The sequence below is a fragment of the Pseudopipra pipra genome, chromosome 2 (assembly GCF_036250125.1).
Source record: "Pseudopipra pipra isolate bDixPip1 chromosome 2, bDixPip1.hap1, whole genome shotgun sequence".
Lineage (NCBI taxonomy): Eukaryota > Metazoa > Chordata > Aves > Passeriformes > Pipridae > Pseudopipra > Pseudopipra pipra.
The window spans coordinates 85,660,938-85,678,629 of record NC_087550.1 but is presented as its reverse complement, the minus strand read 5'-3'; the positions used below and the strand labels follow the sequence as shown (position 1 = coordinate 85,678,629).

The 17,692-nt window shown below is 41.3% G+C and overlaps 1 protein-coding gene across 4 annotated transcripts; it reads left to right on the top strand.

Moving 5' to 3' along the window:
- The first annotated feature begins 3,825 nt into the window (after nucleotides 1–3,825).
- Nucleotides 3,826–16,689, top strand: NIPA2 (NIPA magnesium transporter 2). Of its 4 annotated transcripts, none has more exons than XM_064646213.1 (8): nucleotides 3,832–4,087; nucleotides 7,087–7,143; nucleotides 10,891–10,951; nucleotides 11,316–11,538; nucleotides 13,223–13,279; nucleotides 14,047–14,137; nucleotides 14,672–14,832; nucleotides 15,707–16,689. In XM_064646213.1, exons 4-8 carry the CDS (start codon nucleotides 11,400–11,402, stop codon nucleotides 16,342–16,344), a joined length of 1,086 nt encoding a protein of 361 aa, XP_064502283.1. In that variant the 5' UTR covers nucleotides 3,832–4,087; nucleotides 7,087–7,143; nucleotides 10,891–10,951; nucleotides 11,316–11,399; the 3' UTR covers nucleotides 16,345–16,689. The 4 variants fall into 4 exon arrangements, with proteins under 4 accessions (XP_064502285.1, XP_064502283.1, XP_064502284.1 ...); XM_064646214.1 differs by lacking the exon at nucleotides 3,832–4,087 and adding an exon at nucleotides 4,225–4,273; XM_064646215.1 differs by lacking the exon at nucleotides 7,087–7,143 and having other exon boundaries at nucleotides 3,826–4,087.
- The last annotated feature ends 1,003 nt before the right edge of the window (nucleotides 16,690–17,692 follow it).

The following is a 17,692-nucleotide window of genomic DNA, read 5'->3' as shown; positions in this document are numbered from 1 at the left end:
GCCTAAACTATTTTCATTTACCTTTCATAAAACAGCCGTTTTGCGTTTACAGAGAACAGCAGGTTCTTGTGTGGGTACAGATCAGTTGCCACACGAAGGGCTCAGTTGTCCTATACTGGAGTCTACCAGCAGGCTATAGTCTTAATGTCTTCCTTAGACTGAAGTTTGCTCACAGGTAGAATGAACACTTCTCTGGAGAAATGTTTGCTGAGGCCTGAGTCACTTTAAACTGTGTCTTTAGGGTTAACATGTGCTCTGTTCCTGCATTGCTGTACACTGGCTACTTGCTAGTGCTTTTATTTCAAGATCTACTGCTTCACAGTTGGGTGTGCATGGAGTGGCAACAGCTGTAAGGAAGTCACCAGTCTTAATTTATTGTCTCTCACAAGAACTTCCTGTGGAATCACTTGGAAAATTACAGTGACTGCCCATCTAATCCTTCATCTGAAATTCCTAGCTCCTTGTATCAGGTACTGGCAAATACATGGCTTACAATCTGTGTGTGTGTGTGTTAAGTTTTAGGTGGTTGGGTTTTTTTTTAATGGTGGGATTTATGATTAAGAATTGTTTCAGTCTGTGATTCAGGCATTTGTGGTTTAGGGGATGCATTAGTATTACTGCTGGTCAAAATTTAAAGTTATTTTTAAACAAATGATCTCCTCCAATATTAAACATATGCAGTGGAAAAGACTGGCATAGATTCTTTACTGTAATTTTATTTTTAGAGGTGCTGATGATATTAATGCAACATACGAAGATAGTCCAAAAAACTAGAGAGGCTTTTTCTTCTGCATGCAGCATATCTGATTTTTAATTAGGTAGCATAGAGGAGTGTGTATTTTGAGAACATGTTTTATCAGGAGAATTCAACTTTTTATTTTCCTCTTGTTCATCTCTGGAGTTAGGCCTCTAAGGCAGCAGCATTGTGGTAAAGGCAAATATGCCATTTACATCACTGGTGTTGTTGAAAGTCTGGGACATAATCAATCCTGAGCATATTTATCTCACCAACACAGTTCATATAGGAAGAGTGTTAGAGACCAAAATCTGATAGTGCCAAAAGAAAAAACAGTTCCATTGATTTTTTTGTGAGGTTTGTTCTAAGAGTTTAAGTCTTAAGCCGAGTCCCTGAAGTTATTTGTATGTGACAGTGCACCTGTTGTATGAGTAGACTCACAGACGTGACTTCATTGTTCTGCTCAGCTGTCTTCGTGAATGCAACATGATGCGGACATCAGAGACCCTGTTAGAGCTTCCTGATTGCCTAATCAGTTTTCTGTCCTGACTGAAAACTGACCTGACTAGATTCACCATCCTGGTGGGATGCTTTAAAACTCTGCCAGCTGGCACCATTCTGCCCAGGGACCATGTATCAGAAAGCAGCTGGGTGTGGATGGCACACAGTGCCGTTCATCGCAACCCCTTTGCTGTGTCTACACCATCAGAAATCACTGCACAAGAGTCAGTCTGTACACAACACAAACTAGACTATCTGCTAACTTGGTCATGCTCCCCGAGGTTGTATGGGTGGTATTTTTGCTCTCTGTCCTTTTAATACGAGTTGTTTATACACATAAGAGATACTAAGCCCTGAAAAACGATGTTCATAGCACCTATGCTAGCTCACCTCCTTTGTGAAATCCATGGGGCACAAAGATGGCTTGTGTGGCTGAGCTTCCCTACAAGAATGGGTCAAGTTAGGCAGGTTACCAGCATTCTCATGTTTGGAGTTCTTTCCAGATACTCAGCAGACATGCCTGAAGTACCATGCTGTTGTAAATTACTCAGAGATGGTCTGAGTTACTGAGCACAACCCCTGGCTTTGGAGTAAATATTTAAAGATTTGTGCCAAACTGAGAGCACTTGAATTCATATTTTGTGTGAACAGATGACAGTATGTTAAGCAGAACTAGCAGTTGAAGAAACATGAGGAAGAGGATTAACAGAGAATGACTGAAGTTTCATAAGGGTCTATAATGCTTAGGGGAGTCCAGTTAATATTTTCAGGTGTTCACTCATTGCTTTAGGTTGGTTGAGAGGTGTTTTTGAAAAGAGGAGAGCGGGAGAGGAGACTGGAGAGGGAAGTTTAAATTGACTAGCTTCAGACATGACTGTTGTTTAACTCAGGAATATGTATGTGTATGCTTTACCAACATTTGGCATGATCACAGGCACATTAATTTCTTTAGCTCTTTTAAACTTTGAACTTAGCTATCAGTACTTAGATGCTTCTGTTTATACTGTACCAGTTTAGGTGGTACAGGTGTTAATTTTTTTTAATCCATTCGAGAAACCATTTTCACCAGCTGTTGAACTTTTTTTCAAAGACTTCACAGTTTTGGTATCTTTGGTATCTGTAAAACACAGAAAAGCTAGCCTCCTACTGTGTAATTATGTAGGTAATGACTGCAAATTGCTTAGCAGTTTTATATGTTAAAATATATTTTTATATATACACACATATATATAATTGCAAAGTTCATGTCAAGAATACTAGATTAGTTTTACATTGGGAAATGGAATGTTGCCTTAGAGAACAGAATAGGCCTAAAATTTATCCATATGCTTTGACTGCTGTAGAAATTTAATTTTTGTGACAGACTGAGGGACCATTTTTAATGAGAAAAAACACAGCAGGTAATGTGACACGGAGTGGCTTTGTTATGAGTATCCTGTGAGAGAAAGCCAAGATCGGTTCTCTGTTTTGTTTTCAGGTTTTTCCAGGTTTAGCAAAAGTAAAGCAACTGTTTGTGCAGACTAGGATAATGTCAACACAAATCCTGAGAAGCCTAAAAAAGTAGGAACTGCTGTCAATAAGGGCTGTGACAAAACTGTCTCGTGTTGAAGAGGCAGAGCTGCATCTTCCACGTGGAGCTACCACAGGTATTTTGGCAGTGTTGTTTGTCCAGACTTAATGTTACAAGGCAGCTGTGTAAAGCCTACTCAGATAGTCCTGAAGAAACCCAATAGCCCTCTGAGCCTGAAGTCCAACTGTTTAAAAGACTCCATGCTGTAAGCCAAGGACAAATATTTGTCTAACTATATTTACCAATTTATTTAGTATGAGATTAAAGCAGTTGGGGTTGTAAAGCATGCAGCGAGAGTGTGGGACCTGAATTAAATTGATTACTTAACCATGCCCTTTACCCAACCCTGTAAAATGCCTCTCTCACTTCCTGCATGTGGCTTCTAAGTGTTTATTTCAGCCTGGAAAAGAGAAGGCTTCGGGGTGACCTAACTGCCCCTTCCAGTACCCGAAGGGAATTTACAGGAAAGATGGGGCAAGACTATTTACAAGAGCATGTACTGACAAGACAAGGGGGAATGGGTTCAAAGTGAAAGAGAGTAAGTTTAGACTGGATATTAGGAAGAAATTCTTTGTTGTCAGGGTGGTGAGGCACTGGAACAGGTTGCCCAGAGAAGTTGTGGATGCCCCATCTCTGGAGCTGTTTAAGGCCAGCTTGGACGGGGCTCTGAGCAACCCGGTCTAGTGGAAGGTGCCCCTGCCCATGGCAGGGGAGTTGGAAGTGGATGATCTTCAAGGTCCCCTGCCAACCCAAACCGTTCAGTGATTCTGTGCTTTTCCGTGAGAGTGTAAAAGCTGGGTAGCGCGGGTGCTGGCCGGAGCACCCGGGGCGGGAGGCGGGAATGGCCGGTCGCGGCTGCAGGTGCACAGCGGCGCTGCGGGTCCGTCGCAGGGGGGTTCGCGGGCCGGAGCTGACGCTGGGTCAGGCACAGCTGTGTCCCTGAGCAGTCTATCGCCGTCTCGGGAGCGGGCGGCGCTGCAGGAGGAGGGCCGTGACCCGCGGCAGGCGGGGCTGGGGCCGGGGCCGCGCCCCTTCCGGCGGGCGCTGCCGGAACCCGTGGAGCGGAGCGGGCGGCCGGGGTTGGGACGCCGTTTCGCCCTCGCTGCTGTTGCCGCCCGCGCTCCCGCTGCCGGTCCCTCTTCCCTCCCGTCCCGTCCCCTCATGGCGGTGGAGCGCGCGGCCACCGGCCCCTCCCGCCGCCCGCTCCGGCCTCCCCCGCCCCCGTCTCCTCCTCTTCGTTCGCCGCTGCCTGCGGGGATGTGAGGGGGCCGTGACCGCAGGTACCGGCGGGGAGAGGCGTGCAGGGGCCCCGGCCGGCCCCGCGGGAGGCGGGGGGAGGCAGGGCTCCCTGCCCGCGGGGCGCTCGGCGCAAGGCCCTGGGCGCGGGCGCTGCGGGTGAGGAGCGGGCGGGCCGGGGGCGGCGGTTGCGGGGCTCCGGGTCTTGGACCTGCCTGTAGCAGCCCAGGGTGGGTTTCTCCGTAGTGGGAAGCTTGCTGTGGTTTGGGCGGAGAAGGCTGGAATTAAAAACCCTAAATCTGGGTGTTTGCGGGGCTCTCCCGCCCGGCAGAAGTGGCCGGGTACGGTGTGCTGGGTCTGCCAGAGCTCTGGAGCCGCTGTGCCTCGTACTGGAGTGTTGCTAACCAGGGAGCTAAACCGGTTCGTCTTCAGGGTTGAGTTACCCGAGGATGAGGGTTGAGCAGAGCAGCTTCGGTAGAACTTCAGAGCCCTGACGGTGCTTTAGTTTAACATGGAAAACAGTAATCTTAACTTTGCATTGTAGTTCATTGTAGGCTTAAGCAGCGCCAGGGGAGGTTTAGGCTGGACATGAGAAAAAATTTCTTCACGGAAAGGGTGACTAGACATTGGAATGGGCTGCCCAGGGAGGTGGTGGAGTCAGCATCCCTGGAAGTGTTCAAGGAAATAGAGGACGTTGCACTTAGTACCATGATCTAGTTGACATGGTGGTCTTGGACCATAGGTTGGACACAGTGATCTCGGAGGTCTTTTCCAACCTAATTGATTCTGTGATTCAGAATGATGATTTCTGTTTGTTCATACACTGTGAAGATGTTGCCTGGATCTGACTCTTTTGTCCCTGTTTTATTCCCCTGATCTTTTCTGTTTTAAGCAGTCAACTTTCTACACTTTACCTCAATGTCTTTAATGTTATTTTTAATTAAAACATAATAAATGTAATTCATCATAGCTCTTTCTTAATGCTTTTGATGTGCCTTGTATAGAGTTAGGGTTTTTCCCTGGAAGATAACAGCTTCATCAATAGGAAATTATTGCATAGGTATTTGTCAGTATCGATGTATTTAGAATTCAGTGTCACACTAGTTCTGCTTTTGTTAAAGTGGTTGATTCTTAGGATAAAATCCTGGCAAAAAGAAGGCAGGTTGTAACAGGTTATATCAGTCATGTCAAAGGAGTAGCAGTGACTAATGTCTAGATTTGACTTTAACATCCTGAGTTATCTTAAATTTGAAACTGCCCATCTGAAATACTAAAGGTGGAAGTTCAGTGGCCCTGTGCTGGTGACTCTTCCCACTGAGAGTAGAGGTAACGTGTCAGGTACAGCAAAAGTGAAGCAACTCTTATCTTGAGTCTATTTTGATAGATTTCCCAGAAAACAGTTAATACAACATCATCTGTCTGTAGCACTGTCTGTAGTCTGCATTCAGTTAATAAATAACACTCTTTTAGTGAAGGTATTTGTAGCTTTATGTGAAAATGCTTTAATTAAAGGTCATTCTTTTCATAGAAGTGAATAACTACAAATAGAATATGCAAAGAAGTTTTTAGTGTGGCATTTTTTTTTATTTCCTCCTGGTTTCATAAAATGGAATAGTTGTTGCTTTTGTTTTATTAATGGAAATCTGCTGTAAAGAATAAATTTCACCATGGTTTAACTGAACCTTTTAAAATAGGCAACTTTAGAATGGTTAAGGTATGTTTTGCTTTCTGAGCACGTGCTAGTATATATGCAGATATATAACAATATAAACAAATATCTTTTTAGCTTGCCTACGAAATATGTAAATAATTATATGTATAAGTTTGAGCAGTTGTTTAACTTTAACAGAGCTGGAAAACTGTATCTGTATTGGGGCAGATTTACAAAGTTGCAAAATTGAATAAAGTGTTTCCTAAACAGTGTATACAGAATCTTTGGGTACTGTGTGCATGCATCTTGGCCTTTTAAAGATGCACTCAGTTTTGAACTGGCAGCTCTTTTATCCTAATGCTGTGTTACATCTGTCCCTTCAATGTTCTCTCTATACCTGTGCTTAAAAGATACATTCATGAGTGGACAGAACACAACTGAGGAGGACTTGGATTAAAGAGTTAGGTGTATTTGGGGGATTTTAGTAACTTTACTGAGACTATTTCTGTGTTCATAATCCCCACTGCTCCGGAGTTCTGTATATCCAAAGGAGAGCTACAAAGATGATGAAGGCCCTAGAGGGGAAGCCATACAAGGAGTAGCTGAGGTCACTTGCTTTGTTCAACCTGGAGGAGACTGAGAGGAGACATCATTGCAATCTACAACTTGCTCACGAGGGAAAGCGGGGAAGCGGAGGGACAGACACTGATCTATTCTCTCTGGTGACCAGTGACAGGACCCAAGGCATGAAGCTGTGTCAGGGGAGATTTAGGTTGAATGTTAGGAAAATGTTTTTCACCAAGAGAGTGGTTGGGCACTGGAACAAGCTCCCCAGGCAAGTGGTCGAAGCACCAAGTCTGACAGAGTTCAGACCGGCGTGTGATTTTTTGGGCTGTCGTGTGCAGGGCCAGGAGATAGAATTGGCCCTTGGGCATCCCTTCCAACTCAGCATATTCTGTCATTTTTGAGTTATATAAACATCCTCTGAAAGCTCACCATACTGAAGTCAGTAATTAAAACTATATTAGTTATTTTGTAAGAAAAGTGCCTTACAGAAAAAAACGGAAAGGACTAGGATAGTATTTCAGTTCAACTTTAACATGGTGCCTTCTAAAGAATAGCTTAGATCACAAATTAGTTTCTTTGATTTGTGAAGTGAAAAGCAAAGGGATGAAATAATACTTCAGGCAAGACATACCTAAGGAAGATCAAATTTAAAATCACATTGCTTTGTGTTTTTAAACAAAAATCCTGTCCCTTTTTAAAGCATAGATGAGACATTGTAAAGTCTTGTGTGTCATGCATGAAAATGAAATCACCTTGAAATTATGGACAGTTGTTTTGCTGAATTCTTAAAATGCCACTTAATACTATTTAAAACTTCTATTTTAGAAACCTAACCTCGAAATATTTAAGAAGTGAATGCCTCTGGATTTTGGAACAAAATTGGTATGTATAATGAGCCTTCTAAAGGCTCATCACCGAACATTTGGATTTTTATTTTGTTAGGGAGTGTTTCTTTCTGTTTCCTGTAGTTTTATGCCTGTGGAAAGGAAGAAGTGAACACATAATAGCCAGTGTGACACATAATAGTCAATGTTTATTTATTAAAGCAACTTGTTGATTCAACCCCTTTTTCTTCCATGGAAAGCTTTATGACTAAAGGGCATTAAGTAGGTGCTTTATTCCAATGTTAGAAACATAAAACTTTTCATGGAGCTCTTGTAAAAGAGCAGAATTTACAATAAGATACCACAGAACAGCTCAAAAGATGTGGAATGGCTGTACCTGGAGCAACTATTGTTTTGCCTGAACAGGCCTTTGTTTTAAAATCTTCTGTGTGAGTCATGTCTGAATGAATTAAATCCAGGCAGGAATAATTTGCTGTACAAGTGCAGGAGGTTATACTAATAGAGAAGCTGAATATGAGTCAACAGTAAGTGACTTTCTCAGTAAGCCCTTTCTCAGTAGAAAGGGCTAGGAAAACCACCTGTTTTGAGTGTATAAGAAGAAATATAGTTTTCCACTGATTTGTGGAAGTAATAACTCAAGCTAAAGTACTGTATGCAGCTTTGGGAGTTGCATTTAAAAAAAGCTATTCGGAAGGAACCCAGAGGGTGACACAGCAGGAGGTGCCAAGCACCTAACTTACAGAGTAATCCTAATATGTGGGTGCAAAGATAAAGGGACTTGTGTCTTTTCCAAATCCAGAATGGACAAACACAGGGGGCTTTGGTAGTGAAAGTGAAGATCTAGGTGAAGATCATTAGATAGTGAGAATTCCTAATGGCATCAAAGCATGGCTGCTGTGTTTGTGAAGTTTCTTTTTCAAGTATTTCTTGGGAGAAGCTTGGCTGACTTATTTGTGATGAGAAGCAGCAGTGGATGATGCAGTACGTGGCGATAGGTTGAAGTAAATGGCCTGTTAAGGTCATTTTTTGCTTACTTACATCATCCTGTTCACAGTTTAAAAGATCAGGTTTTGATAAGAAAAATGTGAATTCTGGTATTTAAATAATTTAGCATATATTTAGATTACTTCCTGTAAGTCTTGTAAGACTGTCTACTGAACTCTAGAGGGACTGTGGCCAAGTAAGTAAAGTTGGAACAATCTACCATGTCTGCCTTCCCCAAGTCTAATTCTTGCTTCTGTACAATGTACAGCTTCTGGAATTGATACTAATTTTCTTTGGCTGATATCTCCTACATACTTACTTAAGCTGACTTGATTTTGAATGTAAACTATTATTTCATCTCATTACACCTCTTTTAGTGTTTCTGCATATTTAGAGAACTTGCTTGCTACAATAAATGTAACATCTTTAAGTGCTGTGTTTGTGCTGCTTTTTTGAGGCAAAGAAACATTACCTTGTATTTTAGACGAGAGAGTCTGTATCTTGCCAGCATTTGTCATGCTTTTTGGTTACACCTTGAAAACAAGCAAACAAGCTTTGTGGCTAATCTGGACTTGCTTATGTTCCGCAGTTTCTTTTTTACATTCAAAGTTTCTCCGTCTCTCCCTGTCTGTTAACCTTCCAACCCTGTGTAATCTGCCATTGCCCTGTTGCATGCTGAGAGTTATGATTCAGGATACCAGCAGATCCACAGGTAGTTCATTAACGAGTGGGTTTTGGAGGCATCGTAAATGTTGTAGCTTCTGTGGATAGGAGAGTCTCATCCCCTCATTACTCCTCTGAGATCAGAGCAGTCAGCTAGTATTCCTCCATGACACTGCTGGTCTTGAGTGGATGAAATGTTCTTTGTGTTAAAATCAGCTGTGAACTTGATTACAGAACCTTTGCAGAACTCCACTACTGCTGGTTTTATTTAACTCCTACATTTTCTGGTTTCTCTCCTGTTTATAACCCAGTAGTGGCCCTGGCTGTTGAGATGCAGTGGTTTTGCATGTCCCAAAGCAGAAACATGAGAGGCATATTTCAGAAACTGCTTGTTTCATGGCATTTTCTTTTCTTATTTCCAAAGATAATTTTTCTTGATAATATTTTTGAGGATGCATTAGTTCTTCTTTACTGAGTCTTAGGGTTAGAATTAAACTACTGATTTCCTGAAGTGGAAAGCTTCCGGTGCCTGGTATTGCTTTGACCTTGCAGCTGTACGTATCAGTTCTACCTGTGCAAATTATATCTGTGCTGTATGCAAAGGGAACCAAATCTCTTCAGAGAGAACTTGGGTTCACCGTGACTATGTGACATTTGTCTGCAATTGTACACATCTGTATAAACAGGAGAAAAGTATGGCAGTCCAGCCCAAGCAGAAATGGGACTGGCCATGTCTGTGAGGACAAATAAACTTGATGAGAATAGTTAGCAGTAATTTACCTGAATTTATGTGATTTAAGTGATGAAGATGTGAGTCGTTTACAAGTTTAACAAAGTGGCTGACAGGGCATCAAAAACTCTTTAGTGTATTTGGGACATGGGGTAAAGGAGAACTACTAGTTTTGAAGTGTAGCATCCTTTTAAAGTATAAATTCATAAAATTACCTGTTAGCTCACAAGTTTCCTCATTCTTCTGCAATCAGATTCTTTTGCTGCTGCAAAGAAAAGCCGCCTGTGCTTCTCCCTTGTCTCTGAAATGCAGTGGGTGGAAGATGTCAGGATGGGACTAACTGATGCTCTTTCCCTCTGTTAGTGTAGGTGAAGATATGCAAGCCAGGGAGAGAAGAAAAAGGAAAAAAAAGTATGGAGAATTCTCTTTTAGTAAAAAGCTATACTAGTAAAAATATTCCCTTTAGTAATATAACTAAAGTAGCAACTGTTGAAAAAAGTGGTAGAGTATAAAAGCTTACCAAAAGCAGCCCCTCCTCCCCCAGGTGATGCTATACCAGTGTCACATTTTGCACCAGCTGGAGCTGGAAGAACATTCATAGCTTGATTACCTGAACTGTGTGCCTTACACCTGCTAGAAAAGATGGCAGAGAGAACAGTTGCAAAAGCCTGTTGATGTCTTTTCCTTGCATTAAAAAATCCCTTTATTCTTCAGGGGACTGAAAGTCTTGTTGGAATTCAAAACCAGGGGAATGTTTTATGTGGTAGGTGAGGCTGCTGGGTCTGGTCTATCTCATGCGTTGTGATTTGTTTTTCTTGGTTTTGTTCCATAGGTGATTTTGTATCATGCAAGAATCTAGTTTAGTTTTAAAAGTTGCTAGAAAATGAAAGCACTCTCATGTAGATCATTTACTTCATTTCTCCTACAAAATAAGATATTAAAAATTACTATGCAAGGATTAAGGGAAGAGGATTTGAGAATTTTCAACCGTGGCTCTTGCAGCATTTTGAATAGTGTCACGTTGAGTGCTTATTAAATGAGACTCTTTTCCTCTACTTCTTCACAGCCTCACTGGATGCAGGTAGGAGGATCTGTGTTCAGTTTTAACATTAACCTACTTGTAGCTCTCTGCTAGGTTTTTCCTAGGGGTATAGAAAATTAATCAAAATTGGAAGCACAAAAATACAGGGAAAAGTAGTACTGAAAGAAGGCAGGTTTTGAAGAAACAGGTGCTTCATACAGGTATGGGAAACTGTAATATAAATCAACAAACAAATGCCTTATTTCTTGCCAGATTTCCCTGGTTGTTAAAGAATAATTGCATGTGCATGCGTGTCAGGCTTGTTTGTGTTATGGAGATGACTATATGATTAAACATCCTTCTAATATTCTCTTTCATTTTTCTAGGGAGTTTATGTGGAAGAAATGCTGTGACTGTTCTCAAACTCTCTTACAGACTGATTTTAACGTAAGTAATTGTTTGATCAGTATCATCAGTTACATGGTGTGCCAGCCACAGATCTGTGTACTCAATGAAAAGAAAAATAAATCACATATTTGTAAGCTTTGCTTAACGTTTCTCAAAGAACTTTTATTTGTTTGGGTATCAGTTTTTATATGCCAGGTATATAACCATTCCTTTGCTGTGTTCAGACTTGTTAGTTAGTCATCCATGGTGCAAGCTCTCACATGCTTCAAAGATTGCCTTTTTTTTTTTTAAACACTGTTAGTAGAGACCATTTGTAGGAAAACCAGTCACATGAGCTGCTGAGGATTTTCCTGTGCAGCAGCTATTTCTACCAGTTTAATTCTGATGTGTTTATTTTGCTCAGGTTTCGGTGTTGCATCATTTTGTGTTGAGTAACAGAAGTTCTGCTCCTCATTGATCAATGTGACAGTGTTTAGTAGTTTACGAAATGAGCCAAACTCGTGGGAGATATGACTTCTGTATTGGTCTGGTGTTGGCTATGAGTTCCAGCATTTTCATTGGAGGAAGTTTCATCCTGAAAAAGAAAGGTCTCCTCCGGTTAGCCAGGAAAGGCTCCATGAGAGCAGGTAAATAAATACATCTTGTAATAAATTGCCGATGTTTAGATTTTGCTGTTTAACAGATTGCTAAACCAATGATCTTGTTTTGACTTTGGGTTTTTTTTGTTTGTTAAATGTATATGAAAGCTAAAACATAGGGCTGATGTGTTTTTCCTCTGGTGTCAGATACCCCTAACTCTGTGTGTGATATGTGCTATTTGATTTGTATGTAATACCCTCTGGGGACACTTGTCAAAGGATTCCTTTACATGTCAGTTAAGTCTAAATTGTACTTGCAAATTGAACTTGGAAGCAGCACTCTTAACTACATCTGTGCTCCTGAATGAGTGAATTTAGGAGACTTAACAATGTTTGAGCGTCAGGAGATTGTTTTCTAAAGCTAAAAATCACATGTGGTACTTGAGTGTAACCAGCAGTGTCCCTTGAGGATTCATACTGAAAGAAATACTATTAAGTATCTTCATCAGTGATATAGACAGTGGGATTGAGTGCTCTGCCACTGAGTTTGTGGATGACACCAAGCTGAGTGGGGCAGCTGATGCACTAGAGGGAAAGGATGGCATCCAGAGGGACCTGGATGGGCTTGAGGAGTGAGTCTGTGCAAACCTCATGAGGTTTAACAAGAACAAGCTCAAGGCGCTACGCTTGGGTTAGGGCAACCCACAGTATCAATAGCAGCTGGAGATGAACAGATGGAAAGCAGCCCTGCTGAGAAGGACTTGGGGGTGCTGCTGGATGAACAGCTGACAATGACCTGGCAATTTGTGCACTCGAAGCCCAGAAAGCCAATCCCAGAAAGCCAATTGTATCCAAATGAGGTGTGGCCAGCAGGTGGAGGGAGGTGATTCTGCTCCTCTGCTCTGCTCTGCTCTGATAAGACCCCGCCTGGAGTCCTGCATCCAGCTCTGGGGTCCTCAGCACAGGAAGGAGATGGACCTGTTGGAGCAAGTCCAGAGAAGGGCCATGAAAATGATCAGAGGGATAGAACACTTTCCTATGCGGACAGGCTAACAGAGTTGGGGTTGTTCAAAGAGAAGGCTCTGGGGAGAACTTTCAGCACCTTCCAGTACCTAAAGGGGGCTTATAAGAAAGACAGAGATAATTTTTTTTTTTTACCAGGGCCTGTAGTGACAGGACAAGGGGCAATGGTTTTAAACTGAAGAGGATAGATTTAAATAGAATAGTTGCAGCATCCTCAGATCATTCAGAAGGTTGACTCTGAATATTTTTGATTCAGTACCTGTCATCTTTGCTTCTAAAAGATGGTTGATCTTGATATACCATAGTTCATGCTCCCTGGTTTGGAACGAGAAAGTGTGATGTTTTCACATGTAATCAACCACATAAACCATGTATGATTTCCACAGAGTAGCACTCTTAGTAAGAGACACATAACTTGGCTTTTCATGTCATTACAGTGAATTGAAAGAACTGTTTCTCACAGTAATGCATATATGGTCATCAGCCATTTCTAACACAAAAGAAATAAGTGGTTTTCAAAGCAGGCTGTAGGAGGCAGATGCATGTCAGAAATTGAAGATGTTCTACCTAGAAAGCCTAAGTATCAAAAGGTTGCCCATGTTTTTAAAGGCAGGGGCTACAAAAATTATTCTGTGTCATGGCAGCGTTACTAGTGATGGAGTGTTGATGTATGTTTTTAGTGGAGCAGCAAACATTCTTTCAATTTTAGGTCAAGGTGGTCATGCATACCTTAAGGAGTGGCTGTGGTGGGCTGGACTTCTTTCAAGTAAGTATCAAAAATATATTCATCTAAGTGTCACAAATACAATCTGCATGATATACTTTTAATAAATCACTCTGCCACAGATGGCAGCAATGATTACAAAAAAAGGAACGAGATTGGGATTCTACAATGTATGGTAATGCTATCTGGAGATTGATGGGTGCAGCTCTAAGGATTTTAATATAACTTCTCTGATACCAGAAGTTCTTCCTTTAATTTAACTGCCCTCTTTGTGCAGTGGAGCTAGACAGGCATTGGTCTTCTTGTATGTCTTTGCTACCATATGCATTCTGGTTTTTGTCTTAGCAGAGAAGTGCTTAGATATATTGGATTCCTTAGAGGGAAGCATATTTTGCAATTATGTCTATTTTCTGAACTTTTTCATTGCTTAAGCTCTCAAATTACTGGCTGTATTCAGGTAACTGGCTTATTGTATGTGCTGTGCTGTATCCTGCTATTGCAGATTTCTCCATGGAGAAGTTCATGAGTCAAGTAGGCAGGCTGAGCAGCTAGAGCACAGACGCTAGAGGAAAACACCTTGTGATTTGGTAGAATTAATTCTAATACCTGTTGCAGTTCCACAGTCTGTTTTTAAAATAGTGGGGCAGAGGGGCAAGGGTGTGCTCTGCTAGTACTGCTGGCTGAATGCTGTAATTAGAATTTCCATTGTTCCTTACTGCATGTCTGTGGCTACACAAACACTTGCACTGAATCTCAGGTTTGTTGTGTGACAGTCTAACTCCTGTTTTTTAATTACTGTTCCTCTGCAGTGGGAGCTGGCGAAGTAGCTAACTTTGCTGCCTATGCTTTTGCACCAGCTACGTTAGTGACTCCTTTAGGAGCTCTCAGTGTTCTTGTAAGGTAAGAAACACTAATAGAAATCAGTGTGATTTGAGAGAGAGAAGTAAAACATTGCTTTAGAAATTTGTCACTGAACTATGCTGTAATAAATGGGGTTTGTTTTTAACAATAAAGAGTGCTTATAAACATCAGGAGTAACTTCTAAGTTTCTCCAAATACCCAGTGACTGTGATATGAAAGGGCTCTAGCAATGCATCTGCACTTCCATGTCTGAAGAGTATTGTCTTCTGCATTTCAAGAACCTGGTATATACAACAGAGCAGTATTTTCATTCCTAAGTAAAGATTTTTGTCTTTCTAAAATTATTTTTGCAAGTTCTTAGAGCATTTTTTTGCTGGCAGCATAAAAAGGGGGTTCTGGGAGAGATGCCAAATATTAACAGGTAGTTGTATCCATAGCAAGTATCTTGAGATAGCTATTTTTAAGCTGCACTCTGTGTATGCAAGTGACCTTTACAGTCAAAGCAACCCGTAAGTTGATGAGAAAATGAATATTACTAATTCTATGTTTGTTGGTGCATTTTTTTCTTCTTAGTGCCATTCTGTCATCCTTCTTTTTAAATGAAAAACTTAATTTACATGGAAAAATAGGGTGTTTGCTAAGTATACTGGGATCAACTGTGATGGTAATTCATGCTCCACAAGAGGAGGAAGTAGAAACTTTGGATGAAATGTCCCACAAACTAGGTGATCCAGGTAAGAAAAATGCTGGCTTGATATGTACACAGCCCATCATTTCTTTATTATAGTTTTCTTACTGCTGCTCTCAAGTTTCGGGAAGATAGCCTGTGTCTGCTTCATTTTGTCTGAATGAATTAGAGATTTGAATTCTGTACCATAATTCCATAGGGAACTTTGTGTGATGCCAGTGAACTTGTCTGGCCTTGAACAGAGTCTTGCTGTGAAGCACTGAGATGACTGTTTATATAAATGCAGCAGCACAGGCGGATAAACAAAACTTCTATAAATGTTGATTGAAGTGTGTCAGTCTCCAAGCCCAACTTTGAGCCATGCTTTAAAATGAAAAAGTAGGTGTCATGGTAAGTGTCTGCTGAGAAGTGAAATTCTGAAGATGAGCTGTTGTGCTTACATGGAAGATGAGGCACTCACAAATGCACATCTGCAAAATACTAATTATACAAAGGCAATCCCCATTTTAAACATGAGGAAATGGACAGCACAGATTAAAAAGCTGTTCTTAAAGAATGACTTGATTTTTGGAAATGTGCAATGAATGCAGCCGCCTGCCAAAACCTAAGAGTCAGTCCAGACTCAAGCCTGTATCCGGTGGCATCTGCACCTCAGTGAGTCTGTGTGTAAGGCAATTTAGCAATCTAATCCTGGACACGTCTTGCCAATAGACTGGTAAAGGTAATACAACATGCCTGGGGTTCATTGTTTTGGCTAGCTCACTCTAAAATAATTTTAACTGTGATGTTGGAGGGCTAATGAGAAACATCCTGAACTCTTCTGTTTAAGCTGAGTCGGTCAAATTGTTAATGAGTATTTTCTCATTAAGATGCTTTTGGTAGTGTCCACAACTAACATGATTTTTTCCCCCCAACCACAGGTTTTGTGGTCTTCGCAACACTTGTTGTCATTGTGTCTTTAATTTTGATATGTGTGGTGGGACCTCGCCATGGACAGACCAACATTCTCGTGTACATAACAATTTGCTCTGTAATTGGAGCCTTATCAGTCTCCTGTGTAAAAGGTTTGGGCATCGCTATAAAGGAACTTTTTGCAGGAAAACCAGTGCTGAAACATCCCTTGTCTTGGATTCTGCTGCTAAGCCTTACTGTCTGTGTGAGCACGCAGATCAACTATTTAAACAGGGCTCTGGATATATTCAACACTTCGATAGTGACTCCGATATATTATGTAATCTTTACAACATCTGTTTTAACTTGTTCTGCCATCCTTTTCAAGGAATGGCAACACATGGCGGCCGATGACATTATTGGCACCTTCAGTGGCTTCCTGACTATTATTGTGGGGATCTTTTTATTGCATGCCTTCAAAGATGTTAATTTCACCCTAGCAAATCTGCCCCTCTCTTTGCGGAAGGATGATAGAGCAGCAAATGGCACTTTGCTGAGCACGTACGACAGCTTTCATGATGATGAAGAAAGTTCTGCCTGTCTAGGTGAAATGCAGTCCACTGAGAGTCTCTCAGCCAGGAGAAATGGAAGTCTGTCAGCCTTCTGAAAATAGCTACGTGTTACTTAAGAAAAGAACAATTCTGTAACTCTGGAAATTTTTTTTCTGCTGTGAAATGTCTGATCTTGTCTGGAAATTCATGTACTTTTTAACAGTATGTGTAGACAATCGTTGATTTTTAAGTTTGATTAGTTTGGATAAGAACACTGAAACTGTTTTTATTTGCCTTATTTTTACTTTAAAAAATACTAAAATGACCTCAGACCACAACTGGTTTTGTTGCTTAAGTTATGTGTAAATACTTTCATTTCATTCTTCTGTTTTTAAGATGTATTGCACTAATGACAATTTTATCAAAAATAAATGGCTTTATTTCTGCATTGGTGGTAAAAAGGTTGCAGTGAACCTGGATCCTTTGTACTTGTGCCCTGAGACCACAGAGTGACTGTAACCATAATGAAACAGGAGCCGCAGCAACTACTTCCATCCTAGTTTGTGAAAGAGGAAAGGGAAAGCTACAACCAAGCACAATTGATCCTTTGAACGTACTGCTGTATGCTAAATTTGTGGCATTTGCATCAAAACTCCCCAGCTTTACCAAATCAGATTAACTGGCAGCAACAAGAAGGCAGGAGCTTCTACTTTGCTTGGATAGAGAGGCCATGCTATTTTATGCAGGAAGAAGGATTTGAGTCATTAATAGTAGCCAAGAAAAGCAATTCCCCCTTCTGTAAAAGCAGGTTCTGTCTGTGCTGCACCATGCTGCCCTGGCTCTGCAGAGCTGCTCTGTGTTCTTGGTGTTGCAGCTTGAACTCAGAATTGCTTGAATAGAATTACTGTTTTGTTTGCAGTAACACAGTTACTGGCTGTAACACTGAGTTTTTCAAAAAGGGCCAGAAAAATTGGAACACAATGTCACTGCTTAAAAAAGGGTTAAGGCAGGTAGGTGGTAATTTAAGTTTGCAAAGGCAGAAAATAAAACTTAGTGATAGAGGTTTTACAAAAACATTTCTACCCATGCATATGAAGGTTGGAAATACTTGGAACAGAGACTGCTAGTTACTGCTGGTTGTTGTCAGTTTTAGTGCTACTGTTTAAGAGTATTTAAGATTTTTCCCAGAACAGAAAAAAACCTTCAGCAGTCCCCACCTATGAAACAAATTCTGCTGCCTTCCTTTGGTGCATGTCTTAACATACAGGAACAGTGACCGTGTCAAACAAGAAAAAGGTTCTTTCAATTCTGGCTGAAGAACAGGATTTGAACTTGCACCTCACTGTAAGGAACATCACGTCAGCAGCGCTCAGTCAGGGGGAAAAAGTCCCTCCAGTGCTGACTCAAGGAAGAGCACATCAGGGGCAGGGAGGAAGGACATCAAACACCAAAGAATTGCTGAAC